Consider the following 22,560-nt stretch of genomic DNA (forward strand, 5'->3'; position numbering starts at 1 on the left):
ACAACTTACATTTTTTTTGCTATATGGTGTATTAAGAGCATTTCAGTGTCCTGCTGTGTTGTTACATGGTTTTAGTTGTTATTTCGGTTTTATCATATTTCACCATATAATATTGGCCCTATTAATCACTCATTATTTTAACACGTATTCTACGGGGACTATTTTGAAAGACTCACCTTGCATTACCGGTGCATCAGAAAACTAGAAGTAGTGTGGTAAGTGGTGCACGACTCCCAGTTGTCATTCGTGTTGCAGATCCTGATGGGACTGCGCTTCTTCAAAACGTGGGCTCGCCTCCGAACCAGGTCTTGCCTCCAGAGATGAGCTCCACGCCAGAGGAGCGGCACTTGCAGCCCCCACAGTCTGACAAGAAGAGTGTGAAGAACATACTGTCGCAGCTGTTGCCATCGACATCAGGTGTGACGGCCCTACAGGTGAGCACGTCACTACTTTTCCTGGTGTGGTCCAGAGGTCTGCGAATATTCAAAAAATATTTAATGTTTGTGAATATTTTCAAATTTGATATTCGTGAATAATTTTATATTCAATTCGACATTTCAAGTCAAATAGTTTTTTTAATTATTCATTGCCAATAGATACACCAAGTAGGACTCATTCACTAAAAACATTTTCATTAAAAAAATGTAGCATATATGAAGCTAAGATGATTTATTGAGAAATTAAAAAAAAAATTTTCTGCAACATTACACATAAAAAATTTTTGTATGTAACATATAATCTGTGATTATGATTTAAAACTTTTAATAATTTGTTATGCATATTGTTCTTTGATCTTCGTTTGTTGTGTTTAGATAATAAAGATTGTGTGACAGCAGAACTTGGATCAACAACACAATTTTTTGATTTAAAATTTTATTGGTTTAGGAAAATGCATTGCTAGGTTTGTTTTTATTTTCTTTCATTGTACACATCTCAGTTATGGTGCCATGAACATATCTCTCTATCTCTTTACTGAATTTTGGACAACTTTTTCTTGGATGCCTGTGAAGTGTGAAAAATAATTTCTCTCTATTTAAATTTTAATTAGAAAAATATTCAATATTTGTGAATAATTTCATGTTTATTTCAAAATTTTAGTTAAACAAAAAAAAAAAAAAGAACCGTATTAGCAGAAGCCTAGTGCTGTCCTTGTGTGGCACTTCGCAGTTCAGACTCGGAGGATGGTTTTGTATCGTAGAGTCCGCTCAGCTCCCAGGAACACCACCTTTCCTGCGTTGGCTGTTCGGTTCCTGTGGTCATTTACGAGAACGAACCATCTTCCATCATAGCTCATGCTCTCAGTTCGCAAGACTACCACCGCAGCCTATGGGAAGCGACCACCAAGAAGCAGCCACCTGTCGACCAGCAAAATTCCAGGTCTGTCTCAAGTCCAGGTGTAACATGTTTCCCCCACCAATGCATCCCATCACCTCGCTCTTCCACCATTCATATCTAATGCTCATGACAACGGCACGTTGAACAATAACTCATTCATTCAGATTCTCTCAGCACTGCTTGCGGATGAACAGATTGGTTTGTTACAAAACATTTTAATTCTTAATGTCTGTGTGTCTAAAATTCAAACTTAGCCACCAGGAAAATTGTTCCATTAAAATTGTGCATTTACTTTAGTCACGTAAAAATTGGAGGTGGACAGGAATGGCATTTTTACTTTGGGACAGGATTTTGTCGGGAAAGATATTGGATTTTCGGGATCAAGATCGGGAGCAACAGCATTGAAATTGTCACTTACTTTGGTATACAGAAAAAAAAATTAGGGCTGGGCCGATACCACTTTTCACCGATTCCACCGATAGCGATTCTTATGGACCGATACTGCCGATACTCGATGCCGATACTAACCAAAGAAATGTTTGTGTTATGAAAGGATATTTTACTTATAATGTATTTTTCAATTTCATTTTATAATGACAGAGTACCATCAAATGGTCAAAACACTTACTAACATGCATCTTACAATAATAATATAACACACACAAATACTTTTTTTTCATCCCACATGTTTAAGCATTGCCCCACCTTGTGATATTTTTACATGGCAGAAAGTGCATGTAGCCTTGGTATCTTCATTTGATTGAAGAGTGAAGTACTATTTCCAAACTTCACTTCTCTTCCCAGCCGTATTATCACACTCAGAAAAATCTTTAAAATATCACTATAGGTTTAGATTTTAACAATTCAAGCTAACGTAAATACTAAATTGTAAACAAACACAACAACATAACATCAGCAAAGCCATAGATATATAAATAACATGGAGATGGGGCAAGCTACTCAGATGTTCTTCAGCAACTGTTTCTATGATCGCGAGTGCTGTAAACGTGATCGCGAGTGCAATTTACTTTATCACGAGCACTGGTAAACGTAATGTGAGGCTGTCTTTGCTCCACAGTTAGCAATGTATATTTTTTTATTTATTTATTCAGTTTTTGTTCAGTGGATCCCATATGGAGTTAAGGGCTCCGGGATATAGAACAAGTCATGTCAAGTCAATTTTATGCAGATATTACATATATACATACATACTGCATAAGTACAATTATTAAACATTATAGAGTACATTGGTACATGAGAAATGGTATAAACTCAAGTTTAGGACATTTATACATTTATAGTATGCATGTCTCTATGGTTCTCTGGCTCCATTGTATTTGTAAAACAATCAACACGACCGCTTTTCTTTAAAACAGTAGCGGTGTGGGAAGGAAACTTAGGGTAATTAATAGTGCATAAATTACAAAACTAGGCAATTGTAACCGATCCGGACACACCAGATTGGCTACAACCACTAAGCGGACATATCACCCTTATACACTTCACAAGTGAAACACTAGTTCGGCAAGCACTGTAAGTGTGAGTTAAAGACGTAATGGGGCTGACCCTAACGAACAGACTTAATACAAGAGGTACCAAAATATATATTTTATTTTATAACAATTCAGAACAATATCATCACAAATAACAAATGTATAAGATATTTATATAGTGGAAATAGATACATTCATATAAAACAAATTTATGTTAACGCCCATGTCTATATGAATTGCGCTACAATTACGGGCGCACAGTCACATACGAATTACAATTGCAACACACATATATGGCTGCAAAATCTGACTTACTTCCTCTAGACCGTAGCCTTAATAACGTTAGTAATACGATAAGTTAGAGCGCATATACAAATCAACGCACTTGTACAAACAGTACATGCCTTAAACGCATACTTATGTACGCCATTCAAGTGTTTGGTAGCTAAGTAAATTATCATGAACAAATATAAATATACCCGTATAAATATCTTTAATTAAGAACTCTTAATACACAACACGAATAAAACAGAATGCATCTCCTACTAAAGTTAGATGAGCCTAACAGCCCCTAGCAAATTTAAGAACGTAAGGAGGTACTATAAAGCGCAGCTAATAAAGACGCGGCTCTATGTTCAAACATAGTAACGGCCTACAACCACTGCCATAAGGGCGATCAAGGAGCCGACGGGCATAGTAACGGTGTCAGAACGAGCTCGTAGTGCACATGTCGGAGGACAGCCTTGCTCAGAGGGAGCGAGGACTGCGAGGAATAGCCTCAGGCCAGGGGCTTAAATACCAGCAAAAACTAAGCCGATAGAGGCGCTAAAATCGCGGTACACAGGGGAAAGGAGGAGAAAAAGAGGGGAAGGAGGGGCGGCATGGCTGGACTAGAGGTGGGGCGGACAAGTTTAAGAAGGGGAGGGCGGGGAAAGTATTGGCGGGCCGCCGGGGCTTGCAGAAATTGGCTACAACTCCCCCCTCCTTAAGCTCCTCAAGCCTGCGGGGAACATCAGTGCAAACAGATTCGGCAAGGTCCAGTCTCTGTGCATTCATTAATCTTGAAGCGTGACTGGCAAGACTACGTCGAATTTTCTCACATCATCTAGGTTAGAAGTTGTATTGAGCTTGACCCATTTCAGCATGGATAAACGTTCACAGTAGCAGGGTCAGTCATAACACAAATCAGGCACAGGTACCAAAATCATCTCATGGGGGCGCCAAGGAGCGGCTAACCATCCCACCGGTACCCCTCTTGAGGCCTGCAAGAAAGGGCACAGAAAACGATCGCTGACCCGAATCAACGCCTCCAGACATCCACCAGACTCGGGAAGTCGGAGAAACGCAGAAAGCCAGAATCTAGTTAATCTTGCATCCACTCACGCCACCCATTCCGGGGTGGACCGATGTGTTGATCTCGACGAGAAGTCCATCCCGCAGGCGAGGTACACTCTAGCAGGAGGGAGAAGAACGGGATCAAGGAGACGTCTCTGTCACTGTCCCGACGAGGCGATCCCACGAAGATTAGCCCCGGCGTGACTGCGCCAGGAAAGGACGGAGAAGAAAACAAGGGCGGTCGCGACCAGGCTAAAACAGGTAACAGAGGTGGGGGGGAGCCGCACAGCACCGAACAACATGGAGAGAACACTCTTATACCTACATAAACAAAAAAAGGGGCTCCTAAACTGCTTTATTGCCATAGAAGGGCTTTATCTGCTCCACATGGGCCTTGCGAGATTTTCTAGGATTCTTACAATCATTGAGCAGAACAGTGTTCTTACCAAGAAAACGATCTATAACAAAAGGACCTGCATAAGGGGGCATAAGCTTAACATTGAGCTGCGAAGCTAAACTAGGCAGTTTGAAACTCCTAACTAAAACAAGATCACCTACTTGATAAGCATGGTCACTCCTATTCTTATTATAAGCCTGGGCAACATCTAGGCGTGCCTTGGTAAGGTTGCAAGAAACAGAATCTAAAATGTCTTCCAGCTCCCTGGCATCCAAGTTTGAATCTATGGGAGGAAGACCCCATTGGTTAAGGAGAGGGTGGGACACCTCCCTGCCCAGGAATGGAACGCAGGGAGGGAACCCAGTAGCAGAATGAGGAGTGGAATTGAGCCCTATATTAAGGAATGGGATGTCGGTGTCCCACAAGGTTTGATCATGTCGATAAAAAGAAATAAGAATACTTTTGATCACCTTGTTTACCCGTTCAACCATATTCCCTTGCGGGAAATATGGAGAGCTATAAATAGGTTTAATGGCCCACTGGAAAACAAAGTCTTTATAAATAGCGGACTGAAAGTAAGGCGCGTTGTCTGAAACTATCAAGTTTGGAGGTCCAAAAAATTTAAAAACGTAATCTGCTAAAGATCTTACTATGGTTTCAGCCTTCATGTTACGCATAGGTAGCAGGATAACAAATTTGGTAAAGATATCAATAACTACTAAAAGGCACACATTGCCCTTCTTTGACCGTGTCAGTGGCCCAAAGATATCGACATGAATGCAATGCCATGGAGCCTTAGGTGGGTCAGCCGCATACAAACCCTTCTTAGTATTGTGGGGGGGCTTAGAGAGTTGACAATCGATACAGGTTTTCACAAACTCTCGTGTATCCTGGCGCATCTCGGGCCAAAAAAAATGAGAAGAAATACGTTGAAGTGTTTTATCAATCCCTAGGTGACAACCTATAAGAGAAGTGTGAAAATACTGCAGGATCATAGGGCGCAGGACCTTAGGTACCACCGCCCTTCGTGCCCTACCATTTTTACCTGTATGATATATCAATCCATTTTCAACTATAAATTCAATAGTTTTCTTAGCCTTAATATCACGTATTAATTCCTTACAAAATAAGTCATCTTGTTGATACTGGCGGATATTTATATAGGATTCTGGAAAAAGTCTAAAAGCGTTAATGCTATTCACATTATCAGTTTCTGAGATTGTATTTATATTGAACTCGTCAGGGTTGAACATACGAGAAAGGCTGTCAGCAACAATATTCTGATTACCGGGCAGGTGATGTATTACAAACCTAAATCGTGATAACCTCAGAATCCATCTACCTAACTTGCCTAACTGCTGCGGATGGTTAAATAACCAGCTTAGGGCCTGATTATCCGTGAATAAATCGAACTCCCGGTTATCCAGGTATGACTCGAATTTTTCCAAGGCGAATAGGCACGCTAAGGCTTCTTTCTCATATACCCCTAAACGGCGCTCTGATTCTGATAGGGTCTTACTCGCATAGCAAATAGGTCGCATTTTATTCCCTTCCAAGTGTCCTAATACAGCGCCCATAGCTATACTTGAGGCATCCACATGTACGGCAAATCTCTTGTCAAAATCTGGAAGGATCAAGACTGGAGGAGAGCTGATGGCCTTTTTTTAGTTTATTAAAGGCTTCTTCTTGTGCCTGTTCCCACTTAAACATTACCTTTTTCTTACGTAACTCATTTAAGGGAGCGGAAATGGTGGCATAGTTAGGAATGAACCGAGCGAAATATCCTATCAAGCCTAGGAAGCGTTGAATCCCCTTAACATTTATAGGCCTATGAAATTGTGTTATTGGGGCAATCTTTTCTGGGTTCATAAGCAATTGTCCTTGATGAATAACGTACCCTAAAAAGGTGACTGACGTCTTACCCCACTCCACCTTCTTGGGATTAATGGTCAACTTAGCTCTCCGCAAACGATCTAGGACCTCGGTCACGTGAGCAATGTGTTCCTGCATCGAATTGCTATATATTATTATATCATCAATGTAGTTAAACACAAATTTATACTTGATATCGGCTAATATATGATCTAAGACTCTACTCATGGCCTGAGACCCAAATGTTACCCCCATGGGTATCCTATTGAACTCATAATGTCCAAAGGGGGTCGAGAACGCTGTATACTTTCTACAAGCCGGGTCTAACAGAAGCTGATGAAAACTATTATTAAGGTCAATGATGGAAAATATTTTGGCTTTACCCAAATGTTGCAGAGCACATTCTACTGTCGGAAGGGGATATACGTCGTTGTAAATAATTTTTTTATTTAATGGGATATAATTGTGAGCCAAACGCCAACTAATCCCGTCTTTTTTACGCACTAAAAATGTGGGCGAGCTGAAATCTGAATTTGATGCTGTAATTACTTTAGCCTTAAGGAGGTTTTCAATAATCTCACGCATAGCCTGGAGCTTTGGGGGTGAGGCCTGGTATGCCTTACTGCGCACCGGGACTTCATCCATAAGGTAGAATCGATACGGTAACACGTCACATTTGCCTATATTCTTAGTAATGACGTCAGGATAACGCGAAACCACTTCTTCGAGAGAACAAGCGGGTACAAGATTGTGTACCTCTGGGCAAACAAATATAGTTTCGCAATCCTCTTTAAATTGTAAGGGAATTTTACAAGTTTGAGCAAAATAAAAAAAAATTTCATGTTTGTTTATATCCAATACGTCTCTCGTATGACTTAAGAAATCCAAGCCTAAAATGAAGTCGGGATTTATTCCGGGGACCACAGCAAAACACCACGACCACGAAAAGTGTTTGATTTTAAAGTTCAAAATTACGGACTCTTCCGAGGATATACAATTACCATTAGCAACGCATATGGTTGTAGGTTGTCGCACAAATGACGTGGAGTTTATTAATTTCGGAAATAAAGCCTTTAGACTATTCAAAAAATTTAAACTTATGGCGGAGCACGTGGCACCAGTGTCAACCAGGGCCGGAAAATACTTATTCTGAATTTGGACTTGAAGGAAATGTAAATAGCTTTTATTTTGAAAAGAGGCTTTGCGGAGAAAACGACGGCGGCGACCTCTTTTGCGCCCCGTCAAGGCCGGTTTTCCGGACACAAAGCCCTGTAGTGTCCTGGTTGTTTACATTTAAAACACGTACGGTTGTTTACTTCTACCCTGGGAGCCGAACAGTTAATAACTGCATGACCAAACTGCGTGCAATTGGCACATCTACGGTGTACAAACTCTAGGTCGGGTTGCCCGTCCTGCCGCGCCACCCCAGCAGTGACGCAGCGCGCGCCGGAGTCAGCTTCGGGCGCCCTTACCCTAGCCGCGGCGCGCGGCTAGCGATGATCGCTCATGACACACCGCTCCGGGGTCGGAGTTACAGTATGCCGCAGGGTTTTATCGTGGTACATAGACGTAGCCGCAGCCTTGGCTTTACGGTCACTATTGATAAGCTGGGCGTTCCCGCCGATTGAGGCAGACTGGTAAAACCTTTGCCGAGCATTAATCCGTGTGTCCACGTCGTTTGCCCACTTACGTAAAGTTTCATACGTAATCAGCAGAGGTAACATACTTGCCAAGCTAATGGCTTCAGGCCACACATTCCCCAAGATAAGTTCGACGAGTTCTTTTTCGTCGTATCTTAAATCTAACACCTGTGCGTACGATAGTACACTGTCAACGTATTGTGAAACTGTCTCGTTGGACAGTTGAAGGCGCAAGACATAATCTCGCTTACAATGTTCAACTACCAGGGGTGGACACACAAATTGAAGAACAGCGGCTTTAAAAGCTGCATACGATTCCTTCTTAACAATTGTATCTGTTAACGCACTGACGTAAACACCAGTGCATTTCGACAATAGGGCCTTAAGAAATGAGTCATGCGGAATAAGCTGTAACTTATGTAACCTATCCGCTTGTAAGAAAAAGTCTAAAACTTGTTTAGGGTCACTGGACTCTAATGTGGGCACATTCTTAAGAACGGACAGGAATAACTTGTGTGAAAAAGGGTCTGAAGTGACACTTACTTCAATATCAGTAGGTCTGGGATTTCCGACTTGGATGCCAGGAGTATCCGCCAGGGAATCTCGGATATACGTAATCAAACGTGAACGTAAGTCGGCCACGGTTTCGGCGGGGTCTGTAGGCAGCCCATTTTCTACTAGATACTGGATTAGGTCTGGTTTATGCAAACGATAGACCCATCCAGTACCCTCGCCACGCCCGGAAGTTGCCATGGAACAAAAAACAGAACACACACAGTAAGAGCTGCCCTAGCAGAGTAGCGCAGTAATTGTAACCGATCCGGACACACCAGATTGGCTACAACCACTAAGCGGACATATCACCCTTATACACTTCACAAGTGAAACACTAGTTCGGCAAGCACTGTAAGTGTGAGTTAAAGACGTAATGGGGCTGACCCTAACGAACAGACTTAATACAAGAGCTACCAAAATATATATTTTATTTTATAACAATTCAGAACAATATCATCACAAATAACAAATGTATAAGATATTTATATAGTGGAAATAGATACATTCATATAAAACAAATTTATGTTAACGCCCATGTCTATATGAATTGCGCTACAATTACGGGCGCACAGTCACATACGAATTACAATTGCAACACACATATATGGCTGCAAAATCTGACTTACTTCCTCTAGACCGTAGCCTTAATAACGTTAGTAATACGATAAGTTAGAGCGCATATACAAATCAACGCACTTGTACAAACAGTACATGCCTTAAATGCATACTTATGTACGCCATTCAAGTGTTTGGTAGCTAAGTAAATTATCATGAACAAATATAAATATACCCGTATAAATATCTTTAATTAAGAACTCTTAATACACAACACGAATAAAACAGAATGCATCTCCTACTAAAGTTAGATGAGCCTAACAGCCCCTAGCAAATTTAAGAACGTAAGGAGGTACTATAAAGCGCAGCTAATAAAGACGCGGCTCTATGTTCAAACATAGTAACGGCCTACAACCACTGCCATAAGGGCGATCAAGGAGCCGACGGGCATAGTAACGGTGTCAGAATGAGCTCGTAGTGCACATGTCGGAGGACAGCCTTGCTCAGAGGGAGCGAGGACTGCGAGGAATAGCCTCAGGCCAGGGGCTTAAATACCAGCAAAAACTAAGCCGATAGAGGCGCTAAAATCGCGGTACACAGGGGAAAGGAGGAGAAAAAGAGGGGAAGGAGGGGCGGCATGGCTGGACTAGAGGTGGGGCGGACAAGTTTAAGAAGGGGAGGGCGGGGAAAGTATTGGCGGGCCGCCGGGGCTTGCAGAAATTGGCTACACAATTATTTTAAAAAATAGTTTTGACTTACAAAAAAACCAGTTGCGTGAAATACTATTCCTTAGTGATTTTTTTTCTAACAAAAACAATACAACACAGTTTAAGAACTTGGACTGAGGTATAGGCGCGAAGTATCTGCAAATATTTTACAGATGCTGCCGATGCCGATACTCTGAATATCGGCCGATACTTAAGAATCGGAATCGGCATCGGCCCAGCCCTAAAAAAATTACTATTTAAGTGTACATATTAATAAATCTCTCATAAAACATCCACATTAATAGTCCAAATCATTTCAAGTTCACAAAAAAATATTGACACATAAAGACAAAGACAAGTAACACTTAAAGGAAATAAAACAAACATCTTATGCCTTATTCTACTTAAAAATTGTCATGAAAAAAATGCTGATTCTTCAACATGTTTGTTTGTTTGTTATTGATAATATTGCTAGCACTAGAGAAAACATGTTCACTGGCAACCTCCGTTGCTGATTTTTTTTCTTGAAGAGTAACTAACTCATTTTTAGCTTAAGAATATTTTATTATATGTCTGTGTATTCCTGTTGTTAAACCATATTTGGTTTTCAGGACAGAAAAGAAAAAGACTATTGCATCGTGTTGTAGGTAATTTCTTGAAGAATTTCCAAATATATACCCAAAAGCAATATCTTAACTAAACATAGGCCTAAGGCAAGAAAAGAGCGAATGAAAATACTCAAAGCAACAGTTTTTGAGCAACTGCAGATATTATTTTTAATGCACTACACACGTAAAAACTTTTGTTTGAAATTTCATAAGTACTAAAATTTAAATGGAATAAGTACATGTATATACTGTATGTATGTATACCTATTTCTGAAATAGTTGCATTTACAAATCAAAAATTAATTGTAAGTGTTCACGTTTATTGTGCAAGATGTTCATCATTCTTTGTTTTTAAAAAAAATCACCGATTTTCTTTTGTTTGGCAGTTTTCAATGACTGTGAAAACAAAAACTGCTCCAAATTGAAAATACTTTTCCACACATGATCTGGAACATCACTAGCTGCCTCTATATAACTTTGGAAAATCCCAAAACTATCCAGAGCATATGCACATGTTGGTCGTGGTGTTTCTTGCTCTTCTTCAGCTTCACTTTGGTTCTTCTGTCCATCACACAGCTCTTCAACAGTCTGCTCGTCACATGCCAAAAGATTTTCATCAACTGCTACATAAGCCTGGAAGCTGCAAGCAAAATTCAAGTTTTCTTGCAATCTATTCCATGCAACAGGATGATCAACATCTTCTCCATCAGCATCATCATCATCATCATCCTCATTGTCACCATCAGGTTCACTTACAGACGAAGAAACTATGTGAAAGCCAGCCTTCCTAAAACAATTAGCAATTGTTGCTTGTTCAATGGAATTCCAGCTAGTGACTATGTAGTGCATTGCATCAAGTATTGACAGTTTGTACAGAGAGGAGCCAGGATTCATCTTTAGAATTACTTTGCATACAAGCCTTTTGTGATATCGTTGCTTCAACAATTTAATGATCCTCTGGTTCATTGTTTGAAGAACTGATGTTGAGTTTGCTGGAAGAAACTGAACTGTAACATTTCGCAATCCAGGAACATATGCTGTGTGGGCAGGGTAGTGGTCCATGAACAACAAGATTTTTCTATTCTTGCACCCCATTTTCACATCGAGAGATCGCAAGTACTGTTCAAAAATAGCACACGTCATCCAGGCAGCCTTGTTACTTTCATACTTACATGGCAAGGCTCCCGTATTTTTGAAGCACCTTGGACTCTTTGGTTTACCAATGACCAGGAGTGGCAACTTCTCAGAACCATCCATGTTGGCTCCAGCCAAAACAGTTAATCGCTCTTTGCTCCTTTTCCCGCCATGGCTGGTTTCTCCTTTAAAAGCAAAAGTCTTGTCTGGGAGTAGATTGTAAAACAAGCCAAATTCATCAACATTAAAAATGTCTTTCTGCTCATAGTCTGAAAGTAGGCCTGGTAGTAACTTTTTCCACACATCAACCTCTTCCTGCCTTACACTTCCTGCCTCGTCACTTATTGTTTTGTACACAATATTGAACCTGTTTTTAAAGTGATCAAGCTAGCCATTAGAAGGACAAAAGTCAATGTTGAGTCTCAGTGCGATTTGTTGCGCTTTTTACCGTATAATGCAACCATTCAAAGGTATATTTATCGCTCTTTGTTTTTCGAACCATTCTATTAATGGTTCTTCGACATTGGCGTATTTTCCTTTTTTCAGGCGTTTAATACTCTGTGATGTATTCGCAGCTTGAGAAAGAAGATTGTTCCGCTTGTTTAATATTGTACTCAATGTGGATGTTTCAATTCCCAGTTCCTTTGCTATTAACACGTACGGGACAGTGGGGTTGGTGTCTACCTTTTCAATAATGTCCAGTTTATCTCGCGCAGATAATGCCTTACGTTTTTTACCGTGTTTTTCACCCATTTTTATGTATGTATTTCTTATTGAAGCACATTTGCAACTTAATAACATGAAATTATTTTTACCGTCAAAAGTAAATAAACGAAAAATAACGAGTCTGGCGCATCAAAGATCACTACGTATCATTTAGTATCACAGTTGCTAAAGCTGGAACAAAATCTTCTCACTTTCAAGGGAAAAATTTAGTCCACAGAGTTCTATCTAGTGGTAGTCTTACGAACCTTACTCGATCAAAATTTCCGAAACGTGAACTATAAAAATGAGACATAAAAATATTGAATTTGCTGCTATAATGTACATACGTATTTGTGTGGCGGTAATTTGTTTAATTTTGATAACATATTAAATGTACAAGTTTTCGTCCATTCTTTAACTATGCAGGGAAAACTATTTTTTATTTTCACCAAACTGATCACCATTTTTGGCTACACGTAGCCTACCGGGACCACTCGAATACGACTTGTTTATAATATGAACAGTGGACAATCGAGTAGCTGTGGAAAAATTAATTAATATTCTAGTTTTGGTAATTTCCTAATAGAGTGGGTGGTCATCAAAAGAATTAAAAATTCTGAAAACGGAGCCACGTGTTCATCCATCAGAGGAAGTATTCCTCCAGCTCTTTAAGAGCATGGACTGCATCCTTGCTTGATGGACCAGGATCTCTCTGGTTCCCTCCTCATCTTCTCGTGGAGCAAGGCAGCCATGTGAGCTCACAAGGTATTTCTTTGCGGACAGCAGCGGCGGTGTGAACCCGGGCCACACGGATGGGAGCCAGCACGGCACCGTGACTACAGTGTCAGACTTGGAGAAGCCTGCGGAGAGCGAAGAGAAGAAAGCACAGCCAACTGCGCACATAGAGGTGTGTGGGTGCAATACTGGGCTACCAGCCTCTTGTATGCTATGTGTATTTACTTCCATAATACCATGTATATTTCACTACCAAATAAAAATTGGGTGCAGAATTGGGACATTTTACGCTGTATTAAATACAAGTTAAATGTACCATTTGACATTAAAATTGCCTTTACCTCTTATTTTAACTATTTTTTTGCAAATCTATGAATGTCATTGATCTTGCTATGATTAGTGCCTGAAAGTCATAGGACTATATCTTGCCAAACTGATACTTCTTGAACTTACTTTGTAAGATGACCTTTCAATTTAATTAGGTACCTCAAATGTGTTATATTTATTATTGTGAAACAAAATTTAGAATTATTTCTGAAGTGCTGTGCATGGATAATTACTTGGTTTTCAGTGTATTTGTCTCAATATATCTAAGTTCCCAACTCTACTCATAATCATAATGTTATTTATTGGAACGGAAATAAAATATATCTTTTTTGTAGCTTCTTTAATTATACTGAAAAGTAATCAGTAATTTATTCTACAATCAATGATTATATTCTCATAACCAGAGCCACGCCCCATCAGTAATTCGCAATGTTTTTTTTGTAAGAGATTTATATATTTGTAACTATGTAATATTTCAACCAATAGAACAAGGGGTTAAATCCCAGTCCAACCATTCTGATTATATATTTTGTCATTCTTTCTTCTCAAAATATTCAGGGATGGTTCCTTATAACAGGCCATGGCTGTTTTCTTTCTCAGTATTCTCTTTGAATATATATACTGTATAGAAGTCGCCAGCCCAGGTTAAAATTTCTAATACGGTTTGAGGTAGTTGGTTAATTCACCGCCGCAAGCGCCACCATCTCTAGGCCATCGACTTGTGGTGGTCCCTAGCGGACAAGTGTCGAACTCTTCAAACACCCCTTCCCCCTCCCATTGAACGACCTTGAGCTGCAGTGAATGATTGGTGGGGGGTGCGGGGAATGACAGCGGGCGACAGTGCTGCGCTCTAACGTGTTAATAACAACCTAAGACGATACAGGGTGTTACGGCAGCGCCGTGCAGCGGTGAAGTTCCCAAGCTGCTCATCATACGCTCCTGAAAAACGTAGAGTAAATCCTATCCACTTGCGACTTCTATACAGTATATATATTCAAAGGTATTCTTCTTCTGTTTTGTTTCTGTTTCCAGTGACGTCACTGGCAATAATCCAATAATACATGAAGCAGAAAGAAATGTTAGTGGTAGGTCGTAACAATGTGTGCAACAGGTGCAGTTCTCAGATGCCACGTCCAAGTTCCACTGCCTGGTGTACTATGCAGAGCAGTTCTCCGCCCTGCGCCAGAGCGTCGTGCCGGCCGGCGAGGAGTCGTACGTGAGGTCGCTGGCTCGATGCGTGCAGTGGGCGGCGAGGGGCGGCAAGTCCGGCTCCTCCTTCTGCAAGACCAAGGGCAAGTTCAACCAGTCCACTCACGTGGGGCCACCGAGGGGATCCCAGTTGGATTCTCGGCCAGGATAATTTGCAACTGAAGAATATGGCCATTTTATCTTTGAGATTGACGGGTTTACTTAGTGTTCCGATTTCCCTCATAAATGTGTTTCGTTAATGCTTCTTTCTCATGCATTATCCCGCATCATCTTTAATAACCTTTATATTGACGAGACTTTAATTCATTCTAGGGATGGGCCAGTCGAATCCTCAAGTCCCACCGAATCTCCAGTATTCAAAAAATTCAGGATTCAAATAAAATATTCTAAGAAAATTATTGGAATAAAAAGAGTAAATTAAAATATTCAACATTGGCAAAAGTTTACTTGGCTTATTTATTTTATCTTTGTACTTATTTTAATACCATTCCCCCTAATTGTTTTCTTTTATTATATATGTATTAAGTAAATGAAATTATTATCATGTACTCATATGAAAAACTTAGTCCATTAAACGTACATAAATTTACAGGTTGCCATAGTTAGGGATCCAAAAGTATGAAGTGCCAAATTTGCGGAAAATGACAAAATTGTGCTTGGTTTATAGTTTTTCTTGAAATTTTGCAACATTTCTGTGGAAAAACAAAAATTGGCACGGAACACAGCTGTTTATGGGAGTTATTGACCTCGTTTCTGAAAATGTCATGTCTTTAACACAACAAACAAATTTCAATTAAAAAAAAGTGTTTTGATGTATCTCAAATGTATTTTTTATTACTGAACCCATCAATTTTATTTGTGAATGCCATAAACATAAAAAGTTGCTCTCTTTGTCCTGTGTTTGTATGTTTTGTATCTTCATATTTTTTGTTATTTATTTGGGGGGGGGGGGGGGGATAAAGTTGGCTTTGTTTAACAGGAAAAGTTAAAACCCATTTTATATTTAGACCTTGTTTTACTTATATTACTTTTATTTCTTAAAATAACACAAATATTTCGTTTTTTCAAATGGAGAAAAACGTGGTTTCCTGGTAAATCTCCAAACAAAATTGAAAAATATTACATTATCAACCTATCTTCTCATTTGTTTACACATAATATTTTAGAAATCTTACTTTTAAAGACATGTTACAATGTGTTTAATGCACTTTTAGCCCAATCTCCATCTTTTCATTTAGTTTAGTTATTGTAACATCTAAAATGTACGCATTGTGAAGATTCTGCCTGTTTAGGCCAAAAGATAGAGTTGGTATACTGCATTTAGAATCTACCACTTGTTTTAATGATTGAACTGTAAGTTATTTTAATTATTGTTTGAATTTAAGAAAGTTATAGAGATGATCTTTTGTTTGTTTTTTGAGATGGTTTCTAAAACCCAAAACTGTTTTTATTTTGTAAAAATAATCTGTAATTCGGAAGAAAACTCTTGTTTCAGTAGGAAGGAAACCTTGTAAAGATATTTTCTTAATTTCTTGGTAAGTTTCCAAATCATTCTGCAAGAAGGCATTGTGATACAGTATTTTTTTTTTATTTTTTTTCATTTTATTAAATGGTTACATTAGGTTTAAATATAACGTGATATTGTAAAATGGGTTTGTATAGGTAGCGACATTAAAAAATACTGTAAATATTATTAGTTATTACCAATTTCAAATGTAGCTAAAAAAATCTCAGCAACAAGCAAGTGCACTGAAGAAGCATTTTATATTTGTTAAAAATTGTCTTTCTTGTACCTTATTTCTTTTTTGACTCTTGAAACCTAGTAGATTCAGATTCGAGGGGTGAATTCAAGGCACTCTTTGAGATTCTGATTCAAGATTTGTATTTGAGAAAATTGGGATTTGACACATAGGTACCTACTAATTTATTCACATTCACTGGAACATCTCTCCAGTACCCACACCTGTTTTGACATTTATTTCTCTTTTTTTTCTTTCAGATGACAGATATATAATTAAGGAAATGTCGAAGCTGGAGAAGGACTTATTTCTCGAGTTCGCACCGAACTACTTTGGATACATGCAGCGATGCTATACCTCCAATCAGCCGACCCTGCTTGGGAAAATTGTGGGCGTGTATCGCGTGGCGTACCGCAACATGAATTCCAACGCCACTCTGAGATCCATTCTGCTGGTGATGGAGAACCTCTTCTATGGCCGCACGGTAACTCACAAGTTTGACCTGAAGGGCTCCGTGCGAAACAGATTGGCAAACACCACTCTTCAACAGGAGGGAGAAATTGTGCTCTTGGACGAGAATCTACTGAAGAGTGAGTTATACACTTCTTTAAAAAAAACTTGTTTCTTTTTTTTACATACTTTTTTTATTTCTTTCTGCACATCAAACTCTCGATTATTAGTGTTTGTACTTGTTATAGGATTTGTGCATTTATTTTAAGGCATGTCATTGAAAATCATTTGTAATTGACATTGTGTTTCAGCATTGTGCACACATGTGCAGTGTAAAACAATGAAAATATCCACCTTTGCATTATTGGGTAGTTCAAATTACTATATAACCTTAAATAAAAGAAAATCTTGAATATAAAAGGCAGCCTTTGTTATAGAATGCATTTGATTCTGTTGACCTTGAATCAAAAAGGCCTAAAATAAAAATAAAACCTACAATCAAAGACCACCTTTAAAATATAATGGGAATTTTTAACCCAATTTTCTCATTTAGACTTAGTGATGGATTAAATTTGATCCATTTTCCAATAATGACTTTTTCCATGTTACTGTAAAAGGTTGTACAATTGAGAGTTTAATACTATTTGATGTGTTGTAATACTACGGTATTATCAGACTAACTGAAACTGTTTGTTATTGTTTTACGTTCGAGGTTAATACCGCTTCCCGGACTTTCGGCAGTGTTTTGTTTTGTTTCTTGCATGGCGGCGCGCACAGCTCGTGCTGCGTCGTCATGACAACTGCTGATATAAATAATCGCGCGGCGTTTGGAACAGCTTCAACGAGCTTATGCTTGTGTAATAGTGACATTTTATTGGCCTAGTTAAAAAGGACGCTAACGTGTCGCGGCCGTGATTGGCCCTTTTCAAGTAACAATTTAATTTAGGCAAGAGAGAAGTGAAAGAGTGGAAAATAACGCCATTTAGTGTGTGTTGAAGTTTATTCCCTCGGGGAATATTTATACGTGGCGAGGCTAATTTCGGCGTTATTATTGTGAAAATTACGTCTGCATATAGGGCAATAGTCAGCGACGCCCTGATATTGAATGCAGAGGGATTGCATTCAATTTACGTGAGTGACGACGTATTTTCTGAACGATCTTAATCGTCCAGAGTTAAGGTATGGTCTGCATCGTCTTTATATTGGGACGCTAACGTAAATCTTACCGTCGTCGTAGTTGAACAGTATTAGGATAAACTTTGAATTATTATCAAATTACGTGACTATTGACTTTCGGCAAATATCGGCAAAAATATTTAAAAATCCACAATTTACTCACACACAAGTTCAGAGGTCCAGAAGCTAGGAATTTCATGCTCGAGCAAGCCGGAGCAAACCCCAAAACTTTTTACTTTGTGAACACTTTCAGGAACTTAAATACTTTTATTTTATTTTGTTTAAGAGTCAGGTTATCTACGACATCCCATAGACTGGACTCATTTAGTTATTTAATATTTGTTGGTTTTGTTGATTCCATGACTCGGGGTTTTTCATGCTATGGTTAATGCAATAAAAATAATTATTGGTAGTATTATTTTGTTGTTACATGTTGAATACCTCTGGCACCCTGTTATTAAATCCTGCAATAGCGTTCATGAGTAATTATAAAAGAAAATATTAATTTCTTCAAGTACACGTTTGTGTACAGTGTTGAACATCATTTAACAAATATTTTTAAAGTAAGAATATATTGAAATATATTGAAGTACGTATATATTTTTGTATGTACCCATCATGTACTTGTAAATTTTTACTATTGGAAAGAAATTATAGAACTGGAAATTTTAGACACTAACCATATAATTATGCAAATTTTAGTTACGATATGTAATACTTTTGATGTATGTATTCTTTGTAGTTTTTGTAAGCTTCAGTTTAGCAGTTTCAGTGTATTATTTAAAAACATTAAGTTATTAGTTATAAAGATTATAAAAATCTTTTATAGGATCACAGTTTTTTGATACTCACGCTTGAATTCATTTAGAGTAGTTCTAGTTCAAGTTCCCAAAAAACAAATAATTTAGTTAACTCATATTTATCTAACTATTTTAGTTATTTTTAATCTCATATGAAATGTAAATCCACACTGACATCATAATTATTTGTACTTGTAACAAATAATCCTTTTTATTATACAGGTGTCAATCGAGGTAAGAAATTGTTAATAAAATAAAATAATTTTGTAATATTTTACTGTAGCATTTCAAATCCAAGGTATTAATTACTAAGCATACTAATAATATTAATACAACCTATATTTTAAGTTAAATAGGTAATTGATCTAATACAGGCAGACAAATATTGGCAGACCTATCTCTTCATAAACTTTCTTGTTTAACAATTGCCTACACCTTACAAAATTATTGTTGATCTTATTCAATCTATCTTATATTTTATCAATATCAGTTAGTTGTGACAGAAGTTACAAAAAAAATTAATAGCTCTCCTATATAAAGGTACTTAATAACTTACTTGGCCCTTGACAAAATTGGAGGCAATGGTTGTTGAGTGTCAAATCACTCATCTCGCACCAAGGCAACCTGGCTTTGATTCCCAATGGTTTTCTCATCGTATTTCCATTTCCCCACACATTCATTTTATTCGAGATATTTGTAAATTGTGGGGCATAAATTTAAAGGGTTGCAGGGAGTTCTAAAACAACCAGTTTCTGCAGGAACATATGTTCAGAAATGCAACCATGTAAGTTAAAGGCGCAAACATCCTACCACCTATGAAATTTATGCCCAGCACTTCCGAAAATTTTGTGTTGCACTATTCTCATCTCATTACCCCTCAGTGATTTTAATGACCCAAGGTTTGACGAGTTGTCGAGTCATTCATTTATTAATTTTTTATTTACTCCTTAATTCCTTCATTGCTTGGCAAAATTGTAATATTTTATTAATTAATAAAAATAAGACTGTAAACTGAAAACTACTGTTACTGTGTGTTCAAGCAGTTGGTATTTAAAAATTCTTATACTTAATTTTAAGAATGTATCAATTTATTTGTATAAATGTTATTGAATATATAAAAAATGCACATTTATTGTATTCATTTTTTTGTTCATTTTTAAAACTTTTGTCTTCCTCATGATAAAAATATGTGTTGAAAAACCATAAACTGTTATAGTTATTACTATAAGTTATTACTATATATGAATAAGTTCTGAATTTCATTAGTCTGAAAGAAAATGTAAAAGATCCATGTTCGTCCCAAGGGGGAAAAACGGAACAAAATAAAATTAATGCATTCTTCCCAAGCAGTGCATTTTAAGTTTATGTATAGTGCAATAAATAAAATTTGTATACCTTTAAGGTCTGTTTATTGGGTTATCAGGCTTACAATATGGTTTATCAGAACTTTTTTGACTTATTTTATACCTCAATTCTTGCTATGCAATGTTCTCAGTGTTACCTATTTTATAATTTAACTACTAATATTTTTAAATTATGTAAGATACAAATGTTAATTTTATATTATAAATTTGTAAGATATGAATAATGCATGACAGTTCACGACTTGTAAGAAACAGCATAGATGTGTGTTCTTGTATCCATGCTTAATTTTTAGTTTGTATGTGTAGCTTGTAATAGTACTGGATGTGACACTTTTGTTGTTTGCAGTGACGTGCGACTCTCCACTGTACATCCTGCCGCACTCCAAGACTGTGCTCACCGAGGCCATCAACAACGACACTATGTTCTTGTCTTCGCAGTCTGTCATTGACTACTCTCTCTTGGTTGGCCTGGACCAAGAACGACTGGAGCTAGTCGTGGGGATAATAGGTTCGCATGATTCGCAGCATCAGACTGTATATGTTGTCTTATTACTACATTTTTAAGAGGGCAGTGTGGTTCTGAGTTGTATTGGTCTGTTTGATTCCAGTTCTTATAAAAGTTCTTATTATGATTCCTAAATGCTAAACTAAAAATAAGATGAGGTTTCCTCTTTCTTGCTTGGTGTATGAAATGTTTATTGAAAACAATAACACAGAAAAGATGATACTCTTTGCACTAGCCTAAAAATTTATTTGTTATAGATTTTTTAGCTAACCTCACCATGAAATAAGCCAGTCGCTGCTGGCTTCCAGGTCCTGACAGTAATATATCTAGTTCAGTGTTATCAGCACTCGTTTAAATATTTTGCTTACAGTTTTAACATAATTTGGTCTTAATACTCTTACAGCTTCAACTTTCTTAATTCAATAAATATGTGTTTCGTTGGCATGTTTAGTTTATACAGTTTTTCATGCCTAACGGCCAGATGACATAACTTTTTCACTGACAAATCCTTTACGTTGTAACAGCTAAACCATATAGCATTCATGTTTTGCAAGTTACTACATCCTAAGACATTAGTCATATTGAAATAATATGTTTGTTTTCTTTTTTCCACTGGATAAATGTTACTTGAATATTACAGATAAATATTACAAAATAACAAAAACATATCAGTATACAAAAAAATACTAGAAACCAAAAATTTCCAAAATCTGTTCGGTTGGAGTATTTCAAAAGAACCAGAACTGGAAAAGAAAATTTGTTACATTCCAGGTTGGCCCGGCAACACAACACAGAATAGTAAAAAATTACAATTAAAACTAATAAACACTAATTAAAATAATTATAAAATAATAAAAAAAACATTAGCATAAAACATTCCCAGCTATAGCATTACTAGTAGTAGGGGGCAGGAATTGTGCAATGTTACAAATTCACCAAATTCAGGGAACCATGCAAGCCTACATTTCAGCTTAGGTATGTGAACACTTTTGGATTCATGCTAAATTTTTTTTTCCCCCGTGTATAAGACAATACTACAAATAAAATATGAAACTTCTGATATCTTGTCAGTTGCAACAGGTGTAATATAAGCTATGTTACCTAGAATGTTGTGAAGTTGCTGACAGGAAATACTGTCAGAAGTCAATACAAGTTTTATAATAAGCTTGACTTAGTAACTCTGGGCAGGTTTTATGAAAGACACCATATTTAACCAGTGTCATTTGAATATCACACATTAATAATCATACAACATTTAACTACTTGGTTTAATGCATTTTTATTGTTAGTTACTATATTTATTTTTTGCTGAGAAGATATAGGATGCCCAATATTAATGTTTTCATACATTGCTGTTAACTCCATACATTCTTCACAGAAATGAAGGTACAGAATCCCATGAGTATTTGACGTTCACCTGAGCTAGCTCACTGTGCTTTGTAAGCTTACCGGACAAAAAATTAGTCACACTAGTGCACTCTCACAGATGGATCGTTAAGCCTGTACAGATGGTGCCGCACTCGCAATGCTTCTATGTGAGCATAAGGCAGTAGCAATCAGTGAGACATTGATGTTTCAAGTGAACAATGTACATCAATATGGGTAGTTTGTAGGGATGTGCGGGTACCCGATAAATTCAACTTCGATTCGATTCCTCAACTATTTGAACCCGGAACCGAAACTAAAATTTGGAATCGAAACATTTGGGCAAATATTTCAAAAGTAAAAAAATTCGAAGAAATAAATGACGGTTACCGTTTAACTGATTGCTAGACATAAATTTATTCGTCAATTATCATTAATGTAACTCCTAAAAATGCCGCGCACTTTCACTCAAGCAAATTTCATAACGTTATTATGAAATATAGGTTAGGCCGAACATTAAAATTTTTTCAAAGATCGTGTATGATATATTTACA

General features: G+C 37.6%; 1 protein-coding gene across 2 annotated transcripts in view; it reads left to right on the top strand.

Moving 5' to 3' along the window:
- LOC134530932 (1-phosphatidylinositol 3-phosphate 5-kinase) overlaps positions 1-22,560 on the top strand; it is a 129,121-nt gene that overhangs the window by 100,619 nt on the left and 5,942 nt on the right. Inside the window, exons 23-28 of one of the 2 annotated variants that reach the window (XM_063366252.1) lie at positions 256-434; positions 1,199-1,377; positions 13,123-13,243; positions 14,510-14,690; positions 16,607-16,936; positions 20,483-20,644. In XM_063366252.1, the coding sequence (XP_063222322.1) occupies positions 256-434; positions 1,199-1,377; positions 13,123-13,243; positions 14,510-14,690; positions 16,607-16,936; positions 20,483-20,644 (1,152 nt within the window). Of the gene's footprint in view, positions 1-255; positions 435-1,198; positions 1,378-13,119; positions 13,244-14,509; positions 14,691-16,606; positions 16,937-20,482; positions 20,645-22,560 lie in introns of both variants that reach the window. The other variant, XM_063366251.1, reaches the window with a different exon arrangement.

This window comes from Bacillus rossius, chromosome 3 (assembly GCF_032445375.1).
Source record: "Bacillus rossius redtenbacheri isolate Brsri chromosome 3, Brsri_v3, whole genome shotgun sequence".
Classification (NCBI taxonomy): Eukaryota; Metazoa; Arthropoda; class Insecta; order Phasmatodea; family Bacillidae; genus Bacillus; species Bacillus rossius.